The sequence below is a fragment of the Polyodon spathula genome, chromosome 3 (genome assembly GCF_017654505.1).
Source record: "Polyodon spathula isolate WHYD16114869_AA chromosome 3, ASM1765450v1, whole genome shotgun sequence".
Classification (NCBI taxonomy): Eukaryota; Metazoa; Chordata; class Actinopteri; order Acipenseriformes; family Polyodontidae; genus Polyodon; species Polyodon spathula.
The window spans coordinates 25,417,828-25,444,181 of record NC_054536.1 but is presented as its reverse complement, the minus strand read 5'-3'; the positions used below and the strand labels follow the sequence as shown (position 1 = coordinate 25,444,181).

General features: G+C 37.3%; 2 protein-coding genes across 5 annotated transcripts in view; one reads left to right on the top strand and one right to left on the bottom strand.

Annotated features, from left to right (window-relative positions):
* Positions 1-24,735, bottom strand: part of zdhhc3a (zinc finger DHHC-type palmitoyltransferase 3a) — a 45,744-nt gene extending 21,009 nt beyond the window's left edge. Inside the window, exons 1-5 of one of the 4 annotated variants that reach the window (XM_041244804.1) lie at positions 24,374-24,735; positions 4,383-4,708; positions 3,720-3,844; positions 834-930; positions 413-494 (exon numbers count right to left, since the gene is read on the bottom strand). In XM_041244804.1, coding sequence (XP_041100738.1) covers positions 413-494; positions 834-930; positions 3,720-3,844; positions 4,383-4,682 — 604 coding nt within the window. In that variant the 5' untranslated portion in view covers positions 4,683-4,708; positions 24,374-24,735. Of the gene's footprint in view, positions 1-412; positions 495-833; positions 931-3,719; positions 3,845-4,382; positions 4,709-12,464; positions 12,764-24,373 lie in introns of those variants that run through there. The other 3 variants (XM_041244803.1, XM_041244806.1, XM_041244805.1) reach the window with 3 other exon arrangements.
* LOC121312905 (exosome complex component RRP42-like) lies at positions 12,904-19,239 on the top strand. The gene is made up of 5 exons (XM_041244809.1): positions 12,904-13,220; positions 16,213-16,370; positions 17,094-17,164; positions 17,952-18,073; positions 19,200-19,239. Exons 2-5 carry the CDS (start codon positions 16,335-16,337, stop codon positions 19,202-19,204), a joined length of 234 nt encoding a protein of 77 aa, XP_041100743.1. The 5' UTR covers positions 12,904-13,220; positions 16,213-16,334; the 3' UTR covers positions 19,205-19,239.
* Positions 24,736-26,354: the final 1,619 nt, after the last annotated feature.

Genomic DNA, 26,354 nt, shown 5'->3' with positions numbered 1-26,354 from the left:
CCTCTGCAGAGCTCACAGAGCCTCTATAGGAGGTAAGACATGCACTCACTAGTGTTGCAAGGGGGCAGGTTCACAGTTACACTCAGATTTACATGAGAGATTAGACAACAGTCTGAGAAGTTATTGAGTCTTACAGATTTGCACGACATACAGTATAGGATGGTAATGTGTGTGTGTGTGTGTCGGTATGTGCTGCTGGCTGTCAACTACGTCACTGACAAAAAATGCACTAAAGAAATTAAGTCAGGAAATGAAAGCCGCATGAGCTGTCCATAACACAGACAGCGCTATACTTTCTCTTTTTGATGAAGGAGTCTGGCTTGGAGGTTACGTTTAAATTCTTCCAAATAAAAAATAAATAAATAAATAAATAAAAAAGTAAGACGGTTTAAAAAGATCCAACAGAACTTACTTGTCCAGTCTTCTTCGAAGCAATAAAGGAAATGAAACACTACCATCACAAGGCAATGCAAGGAAATCAGCGCTATATACATCTGAAATACAAAGCAAATACCCACGTCAGCGACCGCAGTAGAGGGTACATACTGTAGGGAGTCTCTTATTGTACAAGAGATCTCTTCTCAAAAAATATACAGAAAGAGACACCCTGCACATTTTGTAGGATTATATTATATAAACCATTCATTTTGAATTAACAGTGCTAATGTAAAGCAGGCAAGAACAACTGTAAACACAGAAGTGAGATGATGAAATATATTTTGGCATTGATATCGCCAAGAAATACAAAAAATAAAATAAAATAATGAAAAACCAAGGAGTCAGCTTCTTAGACCCAATCCGTGGGGGAGGGGGGGGGGCTTAGCTTTACTCACTGTGAACAGCACAAAGTACTTCTGGTTTTCCTCCCCTACGCAGTTATTGACCCAGGGGCAGTGGTGATCCATCTTTCGAATACACCTCTTGCAAACACTGGGAAAGAAAAAAAGAAAATGCTTGATAACATATACCGTGTGACAATGCATACAGAGGTATAGTAGCCATGCACAGTTCACTGAAGCCCACAGTACAATTACTGTGCAACACCAATCTACTTTGCCCCATCCTTTCACCATAAATCAGCCCTAAAGATTCTTTACAGAAGCAATTTTTGCTAAGCATGGCAAACAATGATCCAACAGCATACCTATAAGAGTTCAGCTAGGAGGTAATAAAATATTCAAAGAATTCAGAAAACTTCATTAACATTCAACAAGGCAACTTATTTTAGCATCCTTTGGCATTTGTGAGGAACTGCGCTCTGAAATCTGCACATGTGGAACAGCATTTTAACAAAGCATTTATCACATGAAGAGCACCACCTGTTCTCATACGATGAGGGGGGGTTGGGGTGTGATGATCAGCAGAAAATTCAGGCTGTATAAAATTAATTAGAATATTTTTTCTATCTTCCAAAAACAATATATATATCCTTAGGAGCAACTTGTTAATTACTAGTTATTAATGTCCGACCCAGCAGTCATTACCTGCTATATAAAAGACAGCAACTACAAGTAGGTTTCAAAAGTTTCCAAAAACGCAATGACCATTTATTGGAAGACTCCTGCAGAGCATAATAATGTTCTTATAAACCGACAAAAAAAAAATGCTGTATGAACAGATTTATAAAATGCGTTACTAGGTTATATTTATGATAGAAACTTTTAAAGAAGCATGAAATGTAGGTTTTGGTTTAAAGTGAGTTTTATGAAACACCAATTCAAAAGCAAGTTGGTTTTGAGAGCAAATATCTTGGAGAAGGACAAGCAAATTAATATTTTCACTCCGTTCCAAATTCCGGGTTTAAAATACTACGTGAAGCATTGTTTCCACTTACCCCAAATGACCCAATGTAAAATCTTAGAAATAAGATCCCTACAGCAAAAACAAAATGTTCAGCATTAAACCTCCCCCACTCTCCACAAATGAAGTCAGAACCTCACTTCAGTATTTAAACTGCTGACTGCAAGTTTAAGAGAACAGTGTTTAAGAAGCCTGTGTATCATTCATTTTCTGTAATAACGATCAAGTTAGTGTTTCTGACAATCTCGATACAGCAGAACCTTTCATGTCCAATCCCTCTGCCAGCACTCCAGATAAGCTGCACACAGGGTTTTATGCATTGAACAAATATGAACTATGCACATTTATATGTAACGCACAAAGAATATGCATAATAATTTTGTTATCAAGCTTCTCCTGGTGTCTCAATGGTCAATTTTTACTATACTGTAAATCGCCTTGGATAAAGGGGTCTGCCAAATAAATAATACTGCAAGCGGTAGCTACAGAATGGGTTGCACATACAAATACTGCGACAGCTAATTGTAGTCTGCCTGGGAAATGCCAAAAACATGTGGCCAATAAGTCTGGGTTTTCAATTAAAAAAAAAAAGAAAATTTAATGCATGTGACCAGTTAATAAGCAACTGGAATCTAGATCTTCACGATTTCCCTGCGCCATCTTACTTAGTCCCCCTCAACCTAATCTACCAATCGTTTGGAAGGTACATCTATACAATAAATGCAATATTCTATGTTTGGAGAGAGTTTGGATGCTTTATATTGCTATAGCAAGGCGATCAATAATCAACACAATATTATCTTGTCTTTATTTGCATTTGGAAAAGGGACAGTACAAGAGACTGAGAAAGGAAGATTTACAGAAAGAAATAAAAAACTAAAAATAAAAACACCCTAATACTAGAGGGAGGGGTCTCTGTGTAGCAACTTCTCTGGCTATAACAATATTTATATTAAGGCAGAATTAAATAAGGACTAACCAAGACCATGTTTTTGTACAGTAGTTCAAATTAACATTACTGCTAAAATGTAAGGCTGTAGTTAATGCATACCCCAAAAGTTAGCATTAAAGCCCATTTAAAACCTTTTGTTTCACCTAATAATCTACATTGTTCTGGTTACATCACTCTGTTTGCATCAAATCTTTATCACCTATTATCATGCTATTACTCAGGGTTATTTCTAAATGGTTACAAATTTCTGCTAACAAACGTTTCAATACAAAGCCCAGACAGTCTTCACATACTACAGTCGATCTCCTTCCTGTGGAAGGTCATAGCAACCTCTTGTCTTAACCCTAATACCACCTGCAGTTAAACAAAATGCAGAGCATAGCAGCATTCATAATCTGGCATGTGTCATTTACACAGACTTCTTCTGTCTGAACGGTACTGATGGAAACTGATTAATGCACATTTTATTAGTCTGAACAGTACATTCAGCTCTTGGCAGGACAGAATGGATTCAGTTGCGGAATGAAAAAAAAAAAGACGGTGCGTTTGGGAATTCAGTTTAACAATGTTAAACAAAAGAAATACAACAGCAAGGGATTCATACAATTACTGTACTGTTAAAAAGCTGAAACACATTGTTCTGCCAAACCTGCAAAGCCAGTTTGTGTCTGTATGAGCACTTTCATGCTGTTTACGTCTTGGGCTAAAACCCATGGTGCAATAAAACCTGTTGGATTATTTTGCCGTTTTTGGAATGCTATTTTGTAAATTGCCAAATATTATATTGCAGTGCTTTGTTTTGCAACAATTAAGGTCCTGAAACGGAACAAGGTTTTAACTGATTTTCTTTGTATAGTATATGTGCAGTACTGTACTTTGCCGTTTTAGACGAACTGATGTACCTAACATTGTTAATTTCTAATATACAACCTGTTCTGTGCAAGCACTTGTTCATGCCGGCCCCTACCTGCAGTGATGGGCTCGGTCCGGCTTGATGCTGCAGCACTTAGGACACTTGTAGACCACCTGGCCCGGCTTCAGCTGCAAACTCTCAATGAACTCCTTAGTGGCATTGCCTTTTTGCACTGCCCCCTAGAAGCGAAGGAAGCGGACAACCAATGAAGAGTACAGGATGCTATCCAGATCAATGCAGCATAGCATGACCCTAAATCCTAAATCCCTCACATTATATATATATATATATGATATATATATATATATATATATATATTATATATAACAAATTGTCAGGTAACAGTTAGGCCATATTGACAGATGTACTGCACTTTAATAAATAAAGTGCCCTCAGTATTTCACTGCCCTCAGCACTGTTTGTTGTCAAACAGTGAAATAACAAAGGAACACTACATTGAATTGCTGGCTTTAATAGAAGCTATATTAGATATGGTTTGGGACCTTCAAAGAGCTCTCCTACAGTACATCCCTCGATTATACTCTTCTGCACAGCAGGTATTTCTTGGTTATTAAGTTTTTTTTTTTGTTTGTTTTTTTTTTAATATTGTTTTACAGTGTATGTTAACATTTTGTACTGATTAATAAATGGATTGTCTACAGTAATTAAAACGAGCAGGCCCAATAGAAGCCCATGACGCTCAGCAGGCGTGCTCACCGGGTCTGTCAGCATGGCCCTGAAGTGTGAGGCCAGGGCGAGGAAGGCCAGCGCATTGAAAAGGACTCCATTGATTATGCTGTACACCAGGCTCTTGGAGGGCACCAGCATGACGAACAGCACCACGAACTCGGCGTAAAAGACCAGCAGCCAGGTGATAACGCCGCAGACGATGCCGCAGCTGTCCTGGATGAACCACATGCTGTCCGCCGTGCTGTGAGGGGGTGGCACACACTGGTCAGGCTGCAGGTAGCCGGCTTGCCTCTCGATATCCCTGCACTGGTGAGCCGGGCTGCGCATTCTAGGATAAGCAGTCCATTGTCACACTGCAGAAAACAAAACAAAACAAAAAAAAAAACACACTGAGAGACAAATGCATATAAACATGTTCAATGTGCTATTTGACTCGGCGTATCAGGGTTACAGCCAGTGCTAGTCTGTGATAAATGGGGTGGAATATTATACAAATAGAGAATGAAGAGGAGTCTTAGTGGAAAACTGCTACCCTAAAGGGCTGAAAAAGTGGCACAGTGGGAAATAGTGCCTAGACTGGAAGTCACCTTTTCAATCCAAGGGGAACAGTTTTCCACTACAAGGTGAAAACTGCAGTCAATATCTGTTTAAATTAAAACAGCACAAACCATTTTGGTCATGTGACCCTCCATTAGCCAATTGGAACGAGAGTTTCAATTCAAAGGTTTTAATAAATTGCGACATTGACTACTAACCACTTGGCAACATTTAATTCCAAAACCGTATAGGACCCTGTTCCAACCTTGTCATTACAACTGGATTGATCAGTCCAGTGTCTTAGCCTAGTTGTTGAAATAAACAATTAAGGACCTAAAGGGGCAACATGGTTCTAGATTTCGAAGAGACACAAGTGAAAGAGCCACTGTTTTGACTCCAGAACAAGAAAAAACAAGAAATGTCTTAACAAACCAAATTCCTGTAATTGGAAAAACTGTGGCAACACCCTGCCTTTATGTCAGCACTCTCTGAACTGCTGATTTACTGTATAGCGATGCGCGTATTAAAAAATCGTGAACAAAAACGTTACTGCCCGATCTCCATCATCCATGACACGCAGGCAGCCATTTTCAAAGAAGTGTCATTAGCTTCCTGAGGAATTCAAAGAGAAGATTTTAAAATTTCAGCATTTCGTTATTAGGCTCCGTTCTAACAAACAGTACCATCTTGGACAGATTGTAAATGCTTATCAGATCCCAGTATTTTTCCACATGCCAAGCAATGCCACAGTTCACAAAAAGAGAAAAACATGACGAGTAATCCCGACTAGAAATGAGAAGCAACACATAACTGTAATGCTGTGACAGCAGACAACTGCAAACTGCTTCCATGCATCATAATTGAGGTTGTATCTTTGTAAATGCATCTTTATTTGATGTTATATTTTTTCCCTCAGATTGAGGATGCGGGAAATTTGGGCTTCAATTTGAGGGAATATGGAATTAACAAAACTGAAAGACTCCTTATCTAAAGCTTGTTACAAGCCATTTTTCCACATGATCACTTTAAAAGCAGTTTGTTTTTTTATGTGGTGGTACAGTGTGTTTCTAATACAGAATGTATTAATAATACACTTAAAAGGCAAGCCACAATGTTTGAGTATTTGCAAGCATTATACCAATGTGTGTGTGTGTGTCCTATAAAAAAAATCATAACAACAGACATGAAACTAAGAGGGATCCATGTTTCCTAAATGTCAAGGATTAATATATTATAGGGGGCTAGATGGCACAGCAGGCTAATTCATCTTTGTATGCTTTTCATCTCTCTCAAAGCCACCACACAATCTGGAACAATTTTATTTTCTGCTTGAGAGAGGCCAATGACCAAACGGCAGGGGGTGTTCAGGTCAGGACTGAGGTGCTTCTAATACTCTACCACAAACTCCAAGGTGGTGCCCTTGCATGATCCGCGAGGGAAAGTGTCTGGCTATACCCTGCGCCCCTCAAATTTCAACAGGAGTGATTTCACAAATTTAAAAACATACATGAATGCATCAATGAATGAGCAAATCAATGAATGAATATTACTTTTTAAATATATTGTAGTGTATTTTTAAATGTTACCAAAGTTATTGTATTCCATTCCTACAGAGTTCCAGTGAAGACATTCAAAACACAGTAGTATAGTGTTTTTCCACAGCAGCTAAATAAAATCTACTGTAACTGTGGAATCAGAATTGCCGTGAAATGTTTACTACACTGGTCCACTGTTAAATCTCTCCTGTATGTAAACTGGTCCACAAGAGCACAATCTCACCCTATACTGGTCTTACTTTGCATTCTACCTGTCATAATGCTGCAACAATATGTATTACAGAGGCAGCAGCAGTAAGAAGCTGGGGATTAATAAAAATGGAAAGCTGTAGTGCTTGAAGCCAATGTTAGTACTGCTGGGAAATACGCTTACTTATTTTGAATATTATCCCTGACAATACAGCACCAGTGGGATTCTTATGCGTAACCTGTTGTTAAAGCAAAACCTCTAATGCTTAACCAAAATGATATAAACACTGAGTGGCAAGGGTGAGTAACATCTGCTTTTGTGTGTGAAGCTGAGGCAGTGTACTTGGGCTTCAGTGTCTGCTTTTACAATCCAGATACATGTAGCAATGAATGACAAAACTGACAGAAACTCATGTTTGGAAATTGTGAATATCAATTTCCCATTTCTGCCAACACTACCAAATGCAAATCACTGCCTCACCATGACATTTTGCACTCTGCACAAAACTACTGATGTTGCGTATTGCAGAACGCGGTCCAGAAACTCTGTCACACTGCTGCTCTTTAACTGTACTGTGTACTAACCCAGCTGGGGTGAGATTTAGACCCACATATTAACATTACTACATACGATAAGAAATGACATAAAAATGGTTTTATAATTTACAATCATTGAGTAGACCCATTGTGTTGTTCCATTAATGCTGTACATTAATTAAAGTCTCATTTTAACATGCACTGAAGAACTAGTGAATGTGCTGGTTAATGACCGTACCTCAGCTCAACAGCACTAAATAACTCTCAGCTTACAACAAGCACTTCAACTCTGTCTGTTTGTATTTTATAAAACCAACGATATGATGAACCAGTTTTAGCTTCTTTTTTGTGGTTCAGGCAACAGATTCACAGTATTTACAGAATGAAATCTTGTGGTGTTTAAAACATCATGTAGCTGGTCATAAAAGCAGCCTACTGCCCTAAGAACAAAATTACTGAAATACATGATAAAACTGCTCTGGTACATATACAAACTTGAGAGTGACCTTTATTCAGCAGTAACACTAAAAATTAAATCACATTGTGCAGCTATCACAACTACAGTAATTCACTAGCCTTTCATGAAGTCCTGGGTCTGAATCTGCATCCAACACTACATTTTAAGATCGCACAGTAGAGACAGAAGTACTTAGTCCTTTTTCATTCTTTATTATTTTTATTCAAAGTTCTTGGTGCAGACTATTTTCCTACACGTGACGAAAGGACCTTGTAAATGATTAAGAATGTGTGTGTGTGTGTGTGTGTGTGTGTGTGTGTGTGTTCGTTTCCCACTCACCAGAGACCTTTGATATGTTATTGATAGGAAATAATTATTTAAAAACATACGCCGGTATTTTAATTTGTGTGGAACTCCTGTTGACCCCTTTTTCTTTATATCTGTCTATAACCTGGCTCTGATTGTTTAGCGCTTACCTAGAAATCCTGACTTCCGGCACTGAACAAACTTCATCACTCTACTCAAGCCATGTGACAAGGCTACCTATATAAAATAAGATAGAGTAGGTGGAGCCAGCAGAGTTCAAAATATCCCACTATCACATGATTTGAATGGAATGAGGAAGTCTGTTAAAGGCAGTTAGGATTAGCAACCCATTGCCAGTCAGAATGATTGCAAATACCAGAACAGTACAGTGTAAAGAAAAACCGAAAAATTACACTTGAAGTGACTTACTCTTTAAATGGTATCTGTTGTAGGATGGGGTGGTGAAAAAGTTACTGCAATACTAGACTATTCAAGATTCTAATGTACTAAGGGAACATAAAGAATAAGTTAGTGCATCTCAATACCATACTAGGATGTTTTAGGGTTGCAAATCAGAAGCCTAGGCCTTGTTCTGAAGCAGTGGGACGAGAGGTAGCCACAAAGGACAGCGTAGCAACAGCAGCCCGCCCTCCTCCCTCTAGTCAGACTTCACCAGTCAAAAGGCCTTTTTTTTAGATAATCATTGTCCCCAATTACTACAAAAAAGGTTGTGCAGTACAAATGACTCCCCATTGTGTAAGTCTGAGAGACATTGCAATACTGTCAACTGGTTATCACTTCCACAGACTCCAAGGATTAACATCTGCTGTGTTTGATATTCTGTGTTAATCTGTAAATACTGCAGTTAATTAGATAATCAGTTCAAATTCAATACAGCTATGATTCACCTAGAATTTTAAGATTAAGACAATTAAAAAGATAAAAACACTACATGAACATAACTTTGATCTTTTATTTAAACTACAAAATGATATCGCAAAAGTCTACCGGATGCCATAATAGTAGTACAGTATTTCAAGTTAGATTTCAAAAGGGTTACATTTTAAAATGTCAGGTTTTTTAAGTATAAGGAAAACTACAAAGCTGTATTCAATTCAATATGTTAACATAACATTATTCGGCAGGTTTCGACTATGAAGCAAAATTTGTTAATTCTACAGGGGGATGCAAAACTTTTGGCTGTAGCTGTACAGTAGACAAGAGAATCCCAAACATTAAGCGTTTTGCAGCATTTCAACCTAGATAAATTAAAACTGAACATATTATTAACCTGACTTCTGGAGAACTAATCTGCACATTTTATGTATGTGTGCAAATATGAGAAGAAATATGTTTGGTCCCTTAATCCATTATATTGAGATTGTTTGGGCTGGACACTTTCTTGACATCAGTAATACGACGCTCTAGTTTGCTGTTTCCCATGCAATGCTTGGAAACCTGTTGCTAGGCATGATTCTGCTGCGAGACATAGCAGCCTGTACATTCACGCCAACTTGAAAACTAACACAAGCTGGTTTCTAATGAAGAATGAAGGTCAATCTCTTGAAGAACGTAGTAAACTAAGGAATGATGTAGTAGTATGAAATGTAACGTTACAGAGGTACACTTTAGCACCACAACAACAGAGCGCTGGTCCAGTATAACAAATATACTGAAAGCTCTGTACTTGGACAAAGACATTCAACTACATTACAAGTCTCCCTTTTTATTTCACTACTTGACTTACACATCAAAAAAACATGCAATACAAAAAACAGGTCCCTGTACTGTAACGTATAGTACAAGATAATTAACCGAATAGATTTGATGCTAAGTGCTGCAATTACAGGACACGGGATAGGATGTCCCTTTAAGGATCCAGAACAGTGGAAACAATTGTGCAAAATTAGTATAGGTTAATTTTCCAGTGGAAACAAAATGCATGTATAAAGTAATGCCAGAACAAAATACTTTAACAGAGCTTTTGCAAACTAGTCTCGACTCCTATGTAAACTGCAGATGGATAATAACCCTAGTACAGTAATGTAATCTCAAACGGTAAGAGGAACTGCATCCATTACTTAATGGAATCAGCTTATATTACTGTGACCGCTCCTATTTCACTCTACTCGTTTTTTTTTTTTTTTTTTTTATCCAGTATTGAATGCCAACTGGTTACAGGGCCACTCCCCTGCAGCACTAAAGCTATTGTGAGGCGCAAGAAAGTTAAATCGTCTCCAAAAGTGATTAAATAACAGGCTGACCTAGTTTGAAGTTATAGTTGGATCTCTGCAAAATTGGACACCACTCCCAGTTCACATTCTGGATAGTTGATAGTGTGATTTATGAGCCTCAATCAATTTGTAATGTCATACGGTCACAATTGCTTTCATTTATCTTTCCTGTCCCTCCCTTTAAAATGCTCCTCTGCATGCTGTAATACAATTCCCAATAACAACATCTTAACACTCTAAATAATCCATTCTTATGTAAATCTAAAACTTAATGTCCTTCTCAGTCTTTTCAGGCTCAACAATACCACAGTGAATAGGAATAACAATGCATGGAATGCCTGTGTTCATGCATCATGCACAGCAGCTTCCAGCACTTGGAAATGGAAAACCAAGCATCGGTACTACTGGACAAGACACAGAGCGTCACACTGAAGGCTGTTAGCCCTGGATCTCCCTCAAACCAAGCTGAAGACTTTGTATCAGCTAAACTAATTTAGCTGGGGTTGTTCAGAAGTTCAAAAGAAATCTTTCCAATACAGTGGTAGACTGATCAGATGTGTTTTCTACATGAAACCTCAAAACAACCAAGAAGCTATGCTTTTATTACTGTGAAAGATTGTAAAACTTTGAATTTTTGAATTTTTTTATTTCTTGGCATCTCATTGGCAAATATCTTTGCCGGAGGGAGGTACATTAACTTTCAACAGATGACCAGGAAATAAATAGTACTAGCATAAGTGCCTTTTCACCTAAACAAATATCCTTGAGCAACTTAATGTTCAAGTTTTAAACCACAAAACTTATTTCCCTCTTTTTTTCTGTAACAATTGTCCATTTTCTAAGCGCAATAAGATCCTCCTGGGTTGCAGCAACTCTCATTGCATTGACTCACTGCAGGGTAGTGCCTTTACTAGGTCAGCCACTGGGACAAGAAGCAGATGACCCTAAAATCCTCTACAATGTGAATCTGGTGACTTCTGAGAGACGGTGGTGTGACTACATTTATACATTTATCACAGCTAGACTAGAATGACGGTCACAAGACTGAATTGTAACCATCCTCAGTGTCATAATGGGACAACAGGTGTTATATGATGACAGCCAAGGCAGTTAGTTTGTTACATGAGAGTACAAAACGGAATCTTCAGAATTTTGTGCAGCTATGATGCATCTCTACAATGTGGAAAAAGAAATTGTGATCTCCTACAATTAACTCCCAGTAGAAAACTTGGCAATGACTCTAATTCATAAGCACATGTGTCCTGAAATTTGGGTCTTCTCCTAGACATAAAAAATAAAGCTTTATTGGTAGGCTGTGGTCTGTAATATTAAGATGGGAAAGTTCTTCAAAGGAACAGTATTTATCCTTGTCTAGATCACTGACAGGTAGTCACAACAGTACACACTGAGCTGAGGTGTTGTGGTGCAGGTTAACTACTCCACTGCAGATCAATGTATGGAAACTGCACTGTGGCAATATAGGAGATAACAGATAATAAGCCAGCTCTGCAAACGATTCACAAGGTCAAATTAATGATAATATTAATGATAATGAATATCTCATTATTGTATCATTTAATGCAATTAATAATAATAATAATAATAATAATAATAATAATAATAATAATAATAACAAAAGAAATAAAAAGTATTATTTGTTACAAGTAGGCCTAAATCATTTTATATATTTTAAGGAATGGGGGTGTTCCTTGAGAAAGTATAAGAAAAAGTGCACAGGTATGCCAACTTAGGCGGGTATTGTAGATAACTGTACTTATTCTCAAACAGCCAGGTGCATCAAATGCCACTCACAAGAAACATTCAGGTGGGTTTGCGGTCTGTGCTGCAGCCGACTACACACTGGGATATACGCTGTTACAAGTCAAGCCATGCAGGCATTAGGCCACAGTATTGTATGAATGGATACAGAAAACTGAATTTGTGGCAGTACTAATGAATGTGAATTACTGTAGACAGATGTATCAAATTCTAAACATATATAAAAAACGGCAAGAATTTATTTATTTATTTATTTTTACATTCTGTTCTACTGCATTACGGTGCTGTATAATTTAACAGTGCACTTAACAACATGCAAACGCAGCGAACCTGGATAATGCAGTATAAACTCAAAACAGAATTTCAGAGCAGACCCTCTTAGGGAATAACAAAACAAAACAAACAAACATAAAAACCTTGAACGAAAAATAACCTCCCCCGTCAATGCGATGAGAGCTGAGACACATAAACAATATCTTAAGAGATGTGTTTGAAGCTAACAATCAGTACGTACCTGTTTTACCGTGTGTGGATGACGCTGTTCTGCAAAGAGCTGCCAGCAATGTGTTTTGGTGGTAACAACCCCCCAGCTGCACTGCTGTGTGCAATACAATTTCAACGACCACCACCCTTTTCTGGTACGCGTCCTTTTCAGAGATCGGTATCTGCGGTTTTAATACAGATGTTTACGTCTGTACCTTCTTCTTTTACACATAGAGGCTATATATTGTCTCATTCTCTCGATCGAATATGTACTGTTATTGCTGTGTATCTGATCTGCGCTTTTGCACATAGGCTCTGGTCATAAAACAAACACACCAGGAAGTCTGAAGAAAGAGGCAAGACTTCCTGCCTCTGTCAGCGTGTTGTCACACAACAAGAGTCAACGGAAACTTTTTGTTTTCATGTTGAAACACAGTTAGCAATTTGTATTTGCCGAGTAGATTTAAGACGGCGCGGGCGGTGTGTCGGTGGTCATTTAATTCTAACATAACCAATACATACGTTTAATATCGCTTGCCGATACAGTAACGTTATAAGGCACACAATAAGGGCGATTTTCATTTCTCAAGAAAATGAAAAGGCCATATACTTATATTAAAACCGAGTGTTACATGAAATTCAAGTGTAATTCGCATTACAGTATGTCACACGTATTTTGTAAGGTGTATTCATTTGGGTTCAAAACGTTGCGCAATTGCCAATTTGAAAGATGGCTGCTGTGCAAGTAATCGAAGCAGAGAAAGTGTACATCATGCACGGCGTGCAGGTAAATGTTTTAAATGTATTACTTAGCGACTTTGGTGCGCTAGGGGATGAGGGGGATTTAATTATTAATCAGCAGTGTTAAAAGCAGACTGAAAAACGCAGAAAAGGTGAAAATTCTCCACTCACGTGAGTCAGACAATGCTGATGCACTGTCCGTGGCTGCAAAGTGTAATTTAATCCAACATTATAATTATGATAGCTGGATGGATTTCTTTATGTAGCCCCTTAGTCCACATTGCTATATACGTTTACTTTTTAAAGTGCTGTATGTCATGAATGTTATGTCACTTGTGCATTTGTTTAGGATGACTACCGACATATGGAGATTGAAACTGATGCGGTTTGAAACACAAGTGGATCTGCTAGAGTAAAACTGGTCTTTTTTTTCTTTTCATATATCCAGTCTTGTTTTGCACGGTGTTTGTTGTATATGTTTTTTAGTACTTCTTTGAATCCTACCAGACAGCAGACCTTATTAACAGACCCGTTTGTTTTAGCTGGTTGTGTTGAAACCGCTAGCCTAGACATACTTTTTAATGCAAAATAAGCTATTCTCACGTGACTACTTGCAGTAGGATGTTATGAATTATTATATTAAGCGTTGCAGCTCAGGTAGCAAAACGTAACGTTTTGTCACGTCCGATGCTGTGGTGTGTGTTCCTTGGCAATAATGGAAGTATCATTCTTTAATGACTCCAGCGTTCTGTGACTGCACTAAATGCCACAGCACGGCCATTAAAACAACAGGGTGATTTTAAATGTTTCCTGGTACCTAATCCTGCTGTATAAGATTTATTAACTGCAATTGGATACGCAACCTACAGCACAAAAGCGATTAGGCAGGTATTAATGAAGTCTCCCCTCTGGTCCTGGTTTTTGTCCAGAGTCTGGAAGTAATGTACCATCTAATTAACACACAGAGTAAAATATAACATTACCTGGAAGTCATAAGTAATCTCGATAAATACTGTACAATCTTTAATGGTAATGGGGCAGCTCCAGAAGTAACACCCAGGGGTGGTTTAGCCTTTGGGGAGTGGAGCCAAGGAGAATATTGTGGGGTTAATAAGCTCTGACTCCCAATAATAAAAATCTGAAAACAATTATGCAGATAGGTCAAAGTTTCTGCTTCACATATACAAAGTTACAGGGCGGTAATATTTTTTTAATATAACGCCCACAAAACAAAATTATTTCTCTTTATCCAATGGCCATCTAGGAAACCAAACTATTAAACAAGCGTCATCGCTTGTGACATATACCTTACGATTTACTTAGTTTGAATGTAAAAAAAAAAGTTTTAAAATGTACTTGAATTCATTTCTTTACAAATGTCTCCATAAGTGTAACGTTAGTGTCTAAGTATCAGTGGTAGCCACAACAATCAGGAAATAGGATCAGAAATAATTTTATAAATACAGTGTCTGTGTTTCATTTCACACCAAATTATTTGTCGGTGTGTAATGTGAAGTAGTTCGCCATCAGATAAATTATTATTTCGGGTCAGTAAACGTTCTTGGTTATGTAAAGCAATTTAGTAGATTGTTAAGAAGGACAAGTAGAGTTTTCAAGCATTTTGTCCCTTTGGACAAGAAGTCCCCGTCCCCCGTCCCCCCCCAAAAAAAAAAAATTGCACACCACTGATGGATAAACTGCTGCATCCTGATACCTATGCAGTTGGTCACATAATCAGATTGAATCTAGCCCATTGGATGAGTTTTAACTTGCAGTACAATGCAGGAAGTGAGTACTTAGCTGGCAGACTTCATCTATACTGTATCTGAATATCCCAAATTCTAGGATAAAAAAATTAAAGAACCAAAAGTTCTTTTAACAGAAAAAAAATTGTGAAGGTTGGAGATAATGTTGCAAGTTCTAATAAATGGTAAGATGTTTTTTAAAACATTTTAAACCCATCCCAAACCACAAAGCCCCTTTTACACCGTTTACACTAGTCACTTTTAAGCTGACTGATAGCTTAGGTTTTTTTGTTTGTTTTTTGTAGTACAAACACGGTTGTCCCAGGTGCAGCTGTCCTAAAAGTGGCCTGCTGCAGAGTGTGCTCTTCGACTTTGGTCTGTTTTTTGCTCTACTATGAACGTATCGCTTCCTGAGATGGTTCACGTTTGCCACGTACACTCGTGGGCAATGCCCTCATTGCCAGTGTCAAACAGGCACACACAACAGGAAGTTGGGATTGTTACTCGGAGAACAGAATAAAAAAGTTAAGAGGGACAGGCAGGTTTCTTTCACGGGGCAGATACAATCCGCTTGTTTAACTATATTACAAACAGTATTGGTGTGCTTGGCAAGTTAACAGCAAAGTAATTTATTAGGGTGAAAGAAAATACAGGAGTTATTGTTTACATATACATATAATAAGAGTTGTCAGACGTGTACAATAACAAAGGTTTCTTTAAATGTCCAATGTGAAAGTTTTCAATGCTTTGCTCCATTTCTGATGGCAAAATTAAATCTTAAGCGTGGAACGACCACCATGAAGTAGAAACACACACGTGACAAAGATGCCAGGCTTGTTGTTGATTTAAAAACTTCTGCCTCTGTGTTTTGGGGAGGGAAAATGTCTTCATGCAGGGGGTGGGCGATGTAACATCATCAGGAAAATACTACGGTTCAGGGGCAATGAGTGTGCATACAGAGCCAGCCTAGGTTTGTTCTTAAGTGGGAACAGGTGGCTCAGATGATAAGAATCTTTTAAATCTGATCGAACCTGAGCCAGTTCAGATCCTAATCCCATTCATAGGAGTAAAAAAATAAATGTTGTCGAACAGTGACATCTGTTGAGGTACCGTAGGGCAGCTGTCACTAATGTGTCCAGCACAGCTGCTGATTTTTAGTGCCTGCTTGTGGTTCAGCAGTAAATCACTGGCTAAACCACAGGTGGCTGACTCCTCATTTCTATGCATTTAACCCTTTTTATTTATTTATTTATTTATTTATTTGCAATATTCATCATCTTCTCCTCTGTCCAGTTCCGTAAATGCGACTCCAGAATTTGAAGGTCGAGGAGGGGAGAGCCTTGGCAAAGAGATTGCGAACACATTGTACAGAGTCTTCGATAATGGCCGCAACATAGTCCCTCTGTATTTGTCCAATGGAACACTGCTGGACTTTCTATGTATATGTGTTGGTAAGAACTTGTGTATAAAGTGAAATACACACTAACAACCTATAGAAGGTCACTTTCTTTTAAACCTTTTGTCATTGCCACTGTACATACATTAGAACTAGTGGTGGGCAACAATATGAACAGTTTATATCAATATCTTGCATGTATTTCGATATTGATCAGTATATCCAAAACAATGAAATGTAAATACACTATTGTTACATACATAACATATATTTACATATGAAAAGCAGTAACTTGCTTTAACTCAGTTGTAGCAACACGTGGAAATTATCGATATCCAACAATATCGATATTGGTGCAATATCTTTGTGAGAAGATATGAAACTTAGTTTTGTGTACTAGCTGTCATCAATGTATTCTGGACTCACTGCAAACTAAGCTTCTGCATTTTCAGATTGTTACTTTAAAAAAAAAAAATTTGTGAGATTATCTGTTACGCTTTCTGAGTAAACTATTTACCAGGTGTACTAACTAATGCCCCTCTCAGCGACACAGGCTGCTTTTAAAATGTGCATTTCTAAAGAGATGCACAAAATCATATTTGCAGATAGGGCAGTGATTTACAGAGGTCATTTCTAAAAAAAATAATAAATAAAAAGTAAAACTTTCAAAATTAAAGCTTTATTATTGCAGTACTGTTATTTTCCTAGTAAAAATGAGATTTTTTTGGTACACTTCAGTCTTTTCTTGCTGTTAACAGTTCTGTATTTTGGTTCCTAGCTGTTGCAGTGTGACGGAAACCTTTTTGATGCAATCTCAGTTGCAATCAAGGCTGTGCTTTTTCATACAAGGTAAGATAAATACACTGTAAAGAATTCAACTTGAAGGACGTTTGCTCCTAAATATCAGACATTTTTCTGCAGCTAACATTGAAGATTTTAATAACACAAGTACGAGTTTTAGAATGCAGGTCATGGGTACTTACAGTACTTCTTCGTTATGTCAGCATTTAATATTTATCAATACAAAAGTTATATTTCAAAACTATTACAACATACCTACAACCGGAGGTGGTAACCCTAAATAATTAATTTGGTATATTTTTTTATGTTGAACATTGGTTGTGAGGAAAATAGGTAGATTTTATTCTTCCTGTTTTCATTAGTCTGCCACATGCCACAAGCATGGGTATTTTATTGGTTGACAGGACCTGATGCATTACCTCCAGCAGTGAATAAAGTTTACGGCCTTCCCTGGGCACCAGCCTCTATGAGAATTTAAACACCTTCTACCCTGTATACTCCATGAAACCGATTACTTGGTTATTTGATTTGAGCTTCACACAGAAATCATTTGCTGACAATCAGGTGAGGGTTGTTGGTGTTGATTGGGCTTGTTTTACCATTCAAAGTGAAACAAATGAAGAAACAGCAGCTTGGATTTGACTCTGTGGACAACAGCAATCCACACAATTCCAGGCAGCTATCTCTTCAGTTGTTTCTCTTGGACTGGTGTATTAGCCCAGTCAACACCAATGACCCTCATCAGTGGAGAGGGTGATCTGAATAATCGGTTTGTGCAGCACTACTATATACAGTGTTGGAAGGTCACAAATATAACGTGTGTTTTTCTTGGAAGGATCCCCAAAGTCCAGATGATTGAGGATGAGGAGGGTACGAAGGAAATTGAGCTGTCGGATGACTCGTATGACTGTATGAGACTCAACGTAGAAAACGTCCCCTGTATTGTGACCCTGCAAGGTACAGCGTTGCTTTGGATGCACCAGTGCAGCTGACATGAGACCAACGATTCTGACACTATTATATTATATTATTTTTTAACAACATAGTTAAAATATTCCTCCAAGCTCTGAAATACATACTGGGACACTAAAGATGAAGTGGCTCCAAATTATGGAGAGGCTTTTCCTCCATTTGAGGTTGATCCATGTACCAGACATGATTGAGAAAATGGTGCCAGGGCAGGTGCCTCCTTCTGAAGGCGGTAAAAAAAACCATTTTGATGTGATATTAGTTTTTTCCTTGTGGGGGAGAATTACTTGGCATAAGAGGTTGAGTAAACGCTGTTTGTGTACTGAAGCTCGGATGGCCCTAATGTTCATCGTGATCAGGGAAGACAGCAGTGAGGTAGTAGTATCTTATGTAAGCCCATATTGCCATTCACATAGACTGGTGTTGTAGCATCTAAATAGATAAGCTTCGTAATGGTTTTGATGACTAATTTTACAAGTGTGCTGAAAAAGGTCAGAGTCTGCCTGTGGACCTACAGTCTGAAAATATTGTGTGGGTTACTTGTTTTTGCTGGTGGCAGTGTGGACTGGATTTTAAGGAAAGAACGTAAGTCTGTAAACACACAATAGCATAATGCACTACTCGTACAAAAGGAACTCCTCCCACTGGCCGTGCAGTGTAGCATTTCAGCCCCCAGTATACAGTATACTGTCTTGCACTTGTTTCAATTACTGATCCCTGCACTGCTATATTTGAACAGATTGATCACAGGCATTTTGTTGAACTATCACCTGTGTCAGAAAGGTTGGAGGAGGTAGTTTGGATCCGGAAAGCGTATTTGAAATGACAGAGGTAAAGAATTTACCTTGCTGGTTATACCTGCTCGTATACAGTACAGATTACTCATAACACTCCCTTTGAGATGGTGGCATGCAGTTACACAGTGCATCATGATAGTTTCGGATCGTAATAAAAGTATGCTTTTTTTTTTTTTTTTGTATTGTGATACAAGACCAAAAGCACAACATGGCTCACTGAAGTTCAAAATGCTCCGTCATTAAATGGTCATGTAAATCAGTATCATCACATGTACCATGACCTGCAAATCACAATATATATCATATTGTATTTACAGTATAATTGTAAACAACATTGGAAGAGACAGACCAAAATCCCTGCAAAACAAATTCAGAGAGCTAGGAAGGAAATTAAAAGAGAAAACCAAAACTGTGGTATTTTCTGGTATACTACCCGCACCTTGCAAAGGACCATATGGACAGCTGGAAATAATTAATCAAAACGCATGGCTGAAGACATGGTGCACACGGGAAGGCTTCACCTATCTTGATCATTGGACCACATTCTACAACGAGGACTATCTGTATAGACGGGATGGACTGCATTTAAATAACAAGGGAACTAGTCTACTCGGAGAAAAGATCCTCGAGCAGGTTCGGAAGAATTTAAACTAGAAAGGAAGGGGGGAGAAATCAACAAAAAAACAGAAGGGAGACCGCATCAAAACAAGAACAACAACTCAGGTAAGACAACCATTAAATGTATTTATCTAAATGCTAGAAGTATCAGAAACAAAATTCTAGAACTTGAAGCTACTGCACTAACAGGTAACTATGATGTGATAGGTGTTACAGAAACTTGGTTGTCTGAGAGTGATGGGGACGAATTTAATATTTGTGGGTATACACTGTATAGGAAAGACAGGCAGGACAGAAGAGGAGGAGGGGTAGCGCTATACATAAGAAACAGTCTTGAAGCCCAGGTGTTAAACCTGAACAAAGAAAATAAAACCGAATCAATATGGGTCAGAATAACGGACAAAAATTCAAAAGGCATAATAATAGGAGCATGCTATAGACCGCCAGATTCAGACGGTGAGCACAATAATCTGTTATACAATGACATTAGAAATGTGTGTAGCAAAGGAGAAGCCATACTAATGGGGGATTTCAACTTCCCCCAAATAAAATGGGAAAACCCGGTGGGTAGCGCGAAGGATGAAATAGAAATGGTGGAAATGACAAATGACTGCTTCCTAACACAATTTGTGAAGGCACCCACTAGAGGGGAGGCATGCCTTGATTTAGTCTTTTCAAATAACGAAGATAGAATAACTAAAACAGAGGTCAGAGAACCACTGGCAAACTCAGACCACAACATGGTCTCATTTGAAGTGTTTTTTAAATCCCCAAAAGTAATGACTAAAGCTAAGGTTTACAATTTTAGAAAAGCAAACTATGAAGGTATGAAACAGAGACTAACAGAAGTAGATTGGAGTAAAATAGAGAAAACACCCACAGAAGAAGGATGGTTGTTCTTCAAAAATGTAGTACTAGAGGCGCAAAACAATTATATCCCTAAAGTAGACAAATCTAAATGTAAAACTAAATTGCCAAAATGGTTTAATAGATCAATTAAAAAAAATATTCAGCGAAAAAAGGCACTTTACAGAGCATTAAAAAAGGACCAAAAAGAAAGTACGCAGAAAGAGTACACAGAACTGCAAACGCAAGTCAAAAAGGAAGTTAGAAAGGCCAAGAGAGAAATAGAAATGAACATTGCTAAGGGAGCTAAAACCAATTCCAAAATGTTTTTCCAATATTACAACAGCAAGAGAACATTCAAAGAGGAGATTAAATGTTTAAGAGATACAAATGGCAAAATCGTAGAGGAAGAAAAAAAAAATAGCAAATATGTTAAATGATTACTTTTCACAAGTTTTTACAAAGGAAGATACTGACAACATGCCCCACATGTCATCCAGTTCCTATCCAGTTTTAAATAACTTTAGCATAACTGAGGCAGAAGTGTTAAAGGGACTAGGAGCTCTTAAAATAAACAAATCCCCTGGGCCGGATGAGATCCTCCCAGTAGTACTCAAAGAAATGAAAGAAGTAATTTACAAACCGCTAACCAAGATCATGCAGCAGTCTCTTGACACAGGGGTGGTACCGACAGACTGGAAAATTGCAAACGTAATACCGATCCACAAAAAGGGAAACAAAACTGAACCAGGTAACTACAGACCAGTAAGCCTGACTTCTATTATATGCAAACTTATGGAAACTATAATAAGATCCAAAATGGAAAATTACCTATATGGTAACAGGGTACTGGGAGACAGTCAACATGGTTTTAGGAAAGGGAGATCGTGCCTAACTAACTTGCTTGATTTTTTTGAGGATGCAACATCGATAATGGATAATTGCAAAGCATATGACATGGTTTATTTAGATTTCCAGAAAGCTTTTGACAAAGTCCCGCACAAAAGATTAATTCTCAAACTGAACGCAGTTGGGATTCAAGAAACACATGTACATGGATTAGGGAGTGGTTAACAGGTAGAAACAGAAAGTACTGATTAGAGGAAAAACCTCAGAATGGAGTGTGGTAACCAGCGGAGTACCACAGGGATCAGTATTAGGTCCTCTGCTATTCCTAATCTACATTAATGATTTAGATTCTGGTATAGTAAGCAAACTTGTTAAATTTGCAGACGACACAAAAGTAGGAGGAGTGGCAAACACTGTTGCAGCAGCAAAGGTCATTCAAAATGATCTAGACAAGATTCAGAACTGGGCAGACACATGGCAAATGACATTTAATAGAGAAAAGTGTAAGGTACTGCACGCAGGAAATAAAAATGTACATTATAAATATCATATGGGAGATATTGAAATTGGAGAAGGAATCTATGAAAAAGACCTAGGAGTTTTTGTTGACTCAGAAATGTCTTCATCTAGACAATGTGGGGAAGCTATAAAAAAGGCTAACAAGATGCTCGGATACATTGTGAAAAGTGTTGAATTTAAATCAAGGGAAGTAATGTTAAAACTGTACAATGCACTAGTAAGACCTCATCTTGAATATTGTGTTCAGTTCTGGTCACCTCGCTATAAAAAAGATATTGCTGCTCTAGAAAGAGTGCAAAGAAGAGTGACCAGAATTATTCCGGGCTTAAAAGGCATGTCATATGCAGACAGGCTAAAAGAATTGAATCTGTTCAGTCTTGAACAAAGAAGACTACGTGGCGACCTGATTCAAGCATTCAAAATTCTAAAAGGTATTGACAGTGTCGACCCAAGGGACTTTTTCAGCCTGAAAAAGAAACAAGGACCAGGGGTCACAAATGGAGTTTAGAAAAAGGGGCATTCAGAACAGAAAATAGGAGACACTTTTTTACACAGAGAATTGTGAGGGTCTGGAATCAACTCCCCAGTAATGTTGTTGAAGCTGACACCCTGGGATCCTTCAAGAAGCTGCTTGATGAGATTTTGGGATCAATAAGCTACTAACAACCAAACGAGCAAGATGGGCCGAATGGCCTCCTCGTTTGTAAACTTTCTTATGTTCTTATGTTCTATAAATCTTGAAAAACTACTCACTTCTAAATCTTTTGTAGTCATTTTTGTATTACTTTAGTATAAATACATGTTAATTTGGATTCAATGTTGTTTTTTTCTGACTATGTGAACGAAAAGACACACATTTGCCCGTTTTCCCATTGGAAATAGTGATATTTTGAAAATATCACTGTCCTGGTCACAAAAGCAAAGTTTGTGGGGAATAATAGCCATTTTCTATACTTTTGAGGCATAAGCAATTAGGAAATAACACTTACTATCACCCAGGAACAAAAAAAAAAAAAATTGTTACACGGTGTAACTCTTTTTTTTTTTTTTTTTTATGGCTGGTGAGACGGTGTCTGGGGGGGGGGCCCCAAACCCCCCCCCCCCCAAAGACCGTTCCGAAACGGGTTGGCATGTCCGCTAGCACACACTTCTACAGGCTCCTCCAATGTATTATAAAAATAATAATAATAGATGGGCCTCTTCTGTGAGTTACAGGAAAATAATTCCATCTCGGGTTTCTGTGACAGTTCTGTGACGTCACAGAAATCTAGATGGAATTATTTTCCTGTACTCACTGAAGCCCATCTGTTCTATATAAAGTATATATTAACCATGGTCAAAAGTTTTGCATCACACTGTAGAATTAACTAATTTTGCTTTATACAGTCGAATGAAACTTACTGTTTACAAATTTAACTATTTACCGCTTTGTAGTTTTCCATATACTTAACGAAAAAACGGACGAATTGAATGTAACATTTTGAAATCTAATGTGAAATACTGTACTACTATTATGGTTTACGGTAGACTTTTGTGGAGCCATTTTGTAGTTTAAATGATGTAAAATAAAAGATTTACATTATGTTTATATGGTGTTTTTTTATTTATTTTTTACATTTTTAATTGTCCGCTAAGATAATTTTATTTTATAATATAATAAGGGTATATATAGATATAAAAAATATATATATATATATAAACAGTTCCAGATATTCTGTGACAGGCCCGTGAAAAAAAAAAAATCTAGATGGAATTATTTTCCTGTACTCACTGAAGCCCACGAAAAACGAAATTTACTTACAATTTGGAATGCTAAAAAATATATCAAAAATATAAATATATATGCCTACTATATTAATATGTCGCATATAATTGACGTACTGACTTGTTATAGCTAAAATATATTTATATTATATATATATATATATATATATATATATATATATATATATATATATATATATATATATATATATTGCCCCCTGATCTGCTTATAGTCAATAGTTTTTTTTAGAAACTTCCTTAAATTACATACTCATGCTGAGCGACCTTTCTCTCTACACACAACAGACAACAGAAAATGAATTACAAAATATACTACAAGACAAAGATGCTGCAAACTCTTAAACTGTCGTAAAAATAAGCTTTCAGCGTTCTGACTTGTAAAATGCAAACAAATCCAACTCGATGATGTAATAAATACGATGTTTACAAGCTCAACAGACTCCTGCAGTGAGAAAGTCAGACAGACGGTTCTATGCCAAAAAAAAAAAAAAACCTTTACAATGCGCTATGGACTTCAAAACCATTACTTTAATGACTGATTTCATAAAGCAAATATGGACTGCAGGCCTCGGCTCATAGTGGGAAACGAAAAGCCCCTCAGAACTAGTTACCTCCAGGGGCTTCGGGCATTATAGTCCCTTATTGGTAACTAGTTATTTCCTCGGGGGTCATAGTTTCCCACTATACGCCTCCTCTCCAGTCCATATTTACTATCGATAGAGAATAATATTTGGGTCAGGATATATTACCACACAGTGCCTTGAGGTAGTTGCGTAGCTAGGCGTGCATTGTTATCTTAAAACTAACGAGGCATATTTTTAGGTAGTAATATACCCATATTCTTATTTTAAATACCGTATTCTATATTTCTTACCGTCTAGTTTTGCTTGTGTAAACTGCAGCATGCTGCTGTAGAAAATCCTGCACTCGTCTATCTGCGCAGGTTGCGCTGCTGTGCTTCGGAGATGCTTCATCCTCATTTATATTTTATTTACAAATTTATTTTTTTTACTGACAAGTTCACATTTGAAAGGTCCAAGTTTTTTTCAGGTAGCTGGTGATTCTCTCGTTTCTCCCACTGAACGCAAATTACACATTGTGAGGGTTATGTTAGCAAGTGCTTTTCTTGTATTTTTATTTTCTTATTCTTTTAAAAACGTTTGTTTAATATTATTCTACCATTGGTGTGAAGCTCTTTTTTCGAATTGTCTGTAACTTTGATTTGAATGTAGCCTATTGTCCTCTTTACACAGAGCTTGTTGTAATTTGTGATAAATATGGTAGCTGTTGACACTAAGCGGCACTGCCCGCACAGTGAAGAAGGTGATGATGTAGGAATGAGTCGAATATGAAAACAATATTGATCACATTGATACTTATGAACCTAAATAATATCAGGATTTATTTTCCAATTTAGTGGTCAGTTGCCATGGTAACAGTCATTTTAAACATGTAACGTGCACATGTTACCACTAAGTTTACACACAGGATTCTAAATCATGTATAAGAAATCAACAGTTATGGATTTGTCATAGAACATATGTCACAATTCTAAAGTTGAAACAACAACTTTTCACTTATTAGAACAGGAATCATTTTACAGTTTAAGCAGGCAGAACCACACTGCAAGGGATGGCATATTTAACAACAAAGACATTCTACAAGTGACATCTAAATTTTAAAACAAGGTACAAGATTGCTTCTTGAATCTATCCACACAGAGAAATGACATGTGTTTGAATCATCCAAGAATATTGTCCTACACTGCTAGATCTGTCCTGTTTTTTTTTTTGTTTGTTTTTTTAAATGGAAAGGAACTGACTTTGTTTCTGATTCAACTTTTTTGGCTGCCTTTCCTCGCTATTAAATGATGGCAAGTGCTTAGTACCAAAAAAACAAAAAACAGACAAACAATGAATTTTCAAAGCGTTTCCTTCATTCTTTAACTTTTTTAGAGGAAAAAGAGACATGTTAATGTTACAACATGAGATGCACTGGCAGTGCAATAACTTGAAATATATAGCTTGGTGATTTTGTTTTAGTTTCGTAAACTTAACAGGGGTTTTATGTCTTTCAAAAAACAGGAGTGAATTACAGATTGGAGTAAACTCTACATCAGAATGTGCAGTTGATTAAATCCTGCAGACCTCTGGAGAAAAGAGGACTGCATCATTTTTGAGAAGACACTGCAGTGTAATCTGTTATGTAAAATCTGCCACGTTTCAACTGAAGATCATCCAGTGGAGCAAAGAGAAAACAGATGTGGTGTTGGAAGATGTCCACCGCTTCACAATCATAAATTGTGTTAAACTGTTTACAACATATGTACACGATGAAATTCAGCATCATTTCCAAAGCTGTTAGTTTAAATGTTACTTGAGCAAAGATAAAAACAATTGACAATCTTTACCTCTTGAATGTGCTGTTTTGTGGTTAAGGTTTGTCTGGGAATAATAAAAAGAAAAATGCATTCAAGCCCATCAATTTCTCCAACTTTGATGTAAATCCAGCAGTCAACAGGCAAAAGAATTATCAATAAACTTATGTCTAATCAGATACATTTTCCAAAGAAATATGTTTAAAAAACTATTCTTGCCAAGATGTATACCGATTACAACCCAGTAATGTATCACTTCAGCCATCTGCAATATCTGTTTCTTGACATATCCTTAAAAAACAAAGTCTGTTTAACATTTGTCGCTTCTCAACAGCAGTGATTTTACTCACATTTGCATGCTCTGTTATGCGTGACCTGTAATCTCCTCTAGCGTATAAAAAGCGATGTCTGGCAGTGGGCGAGATAAAATAACTTTTGGCCCCTTTTAAAACTGGATGGATTTATTGGACATAAGTTT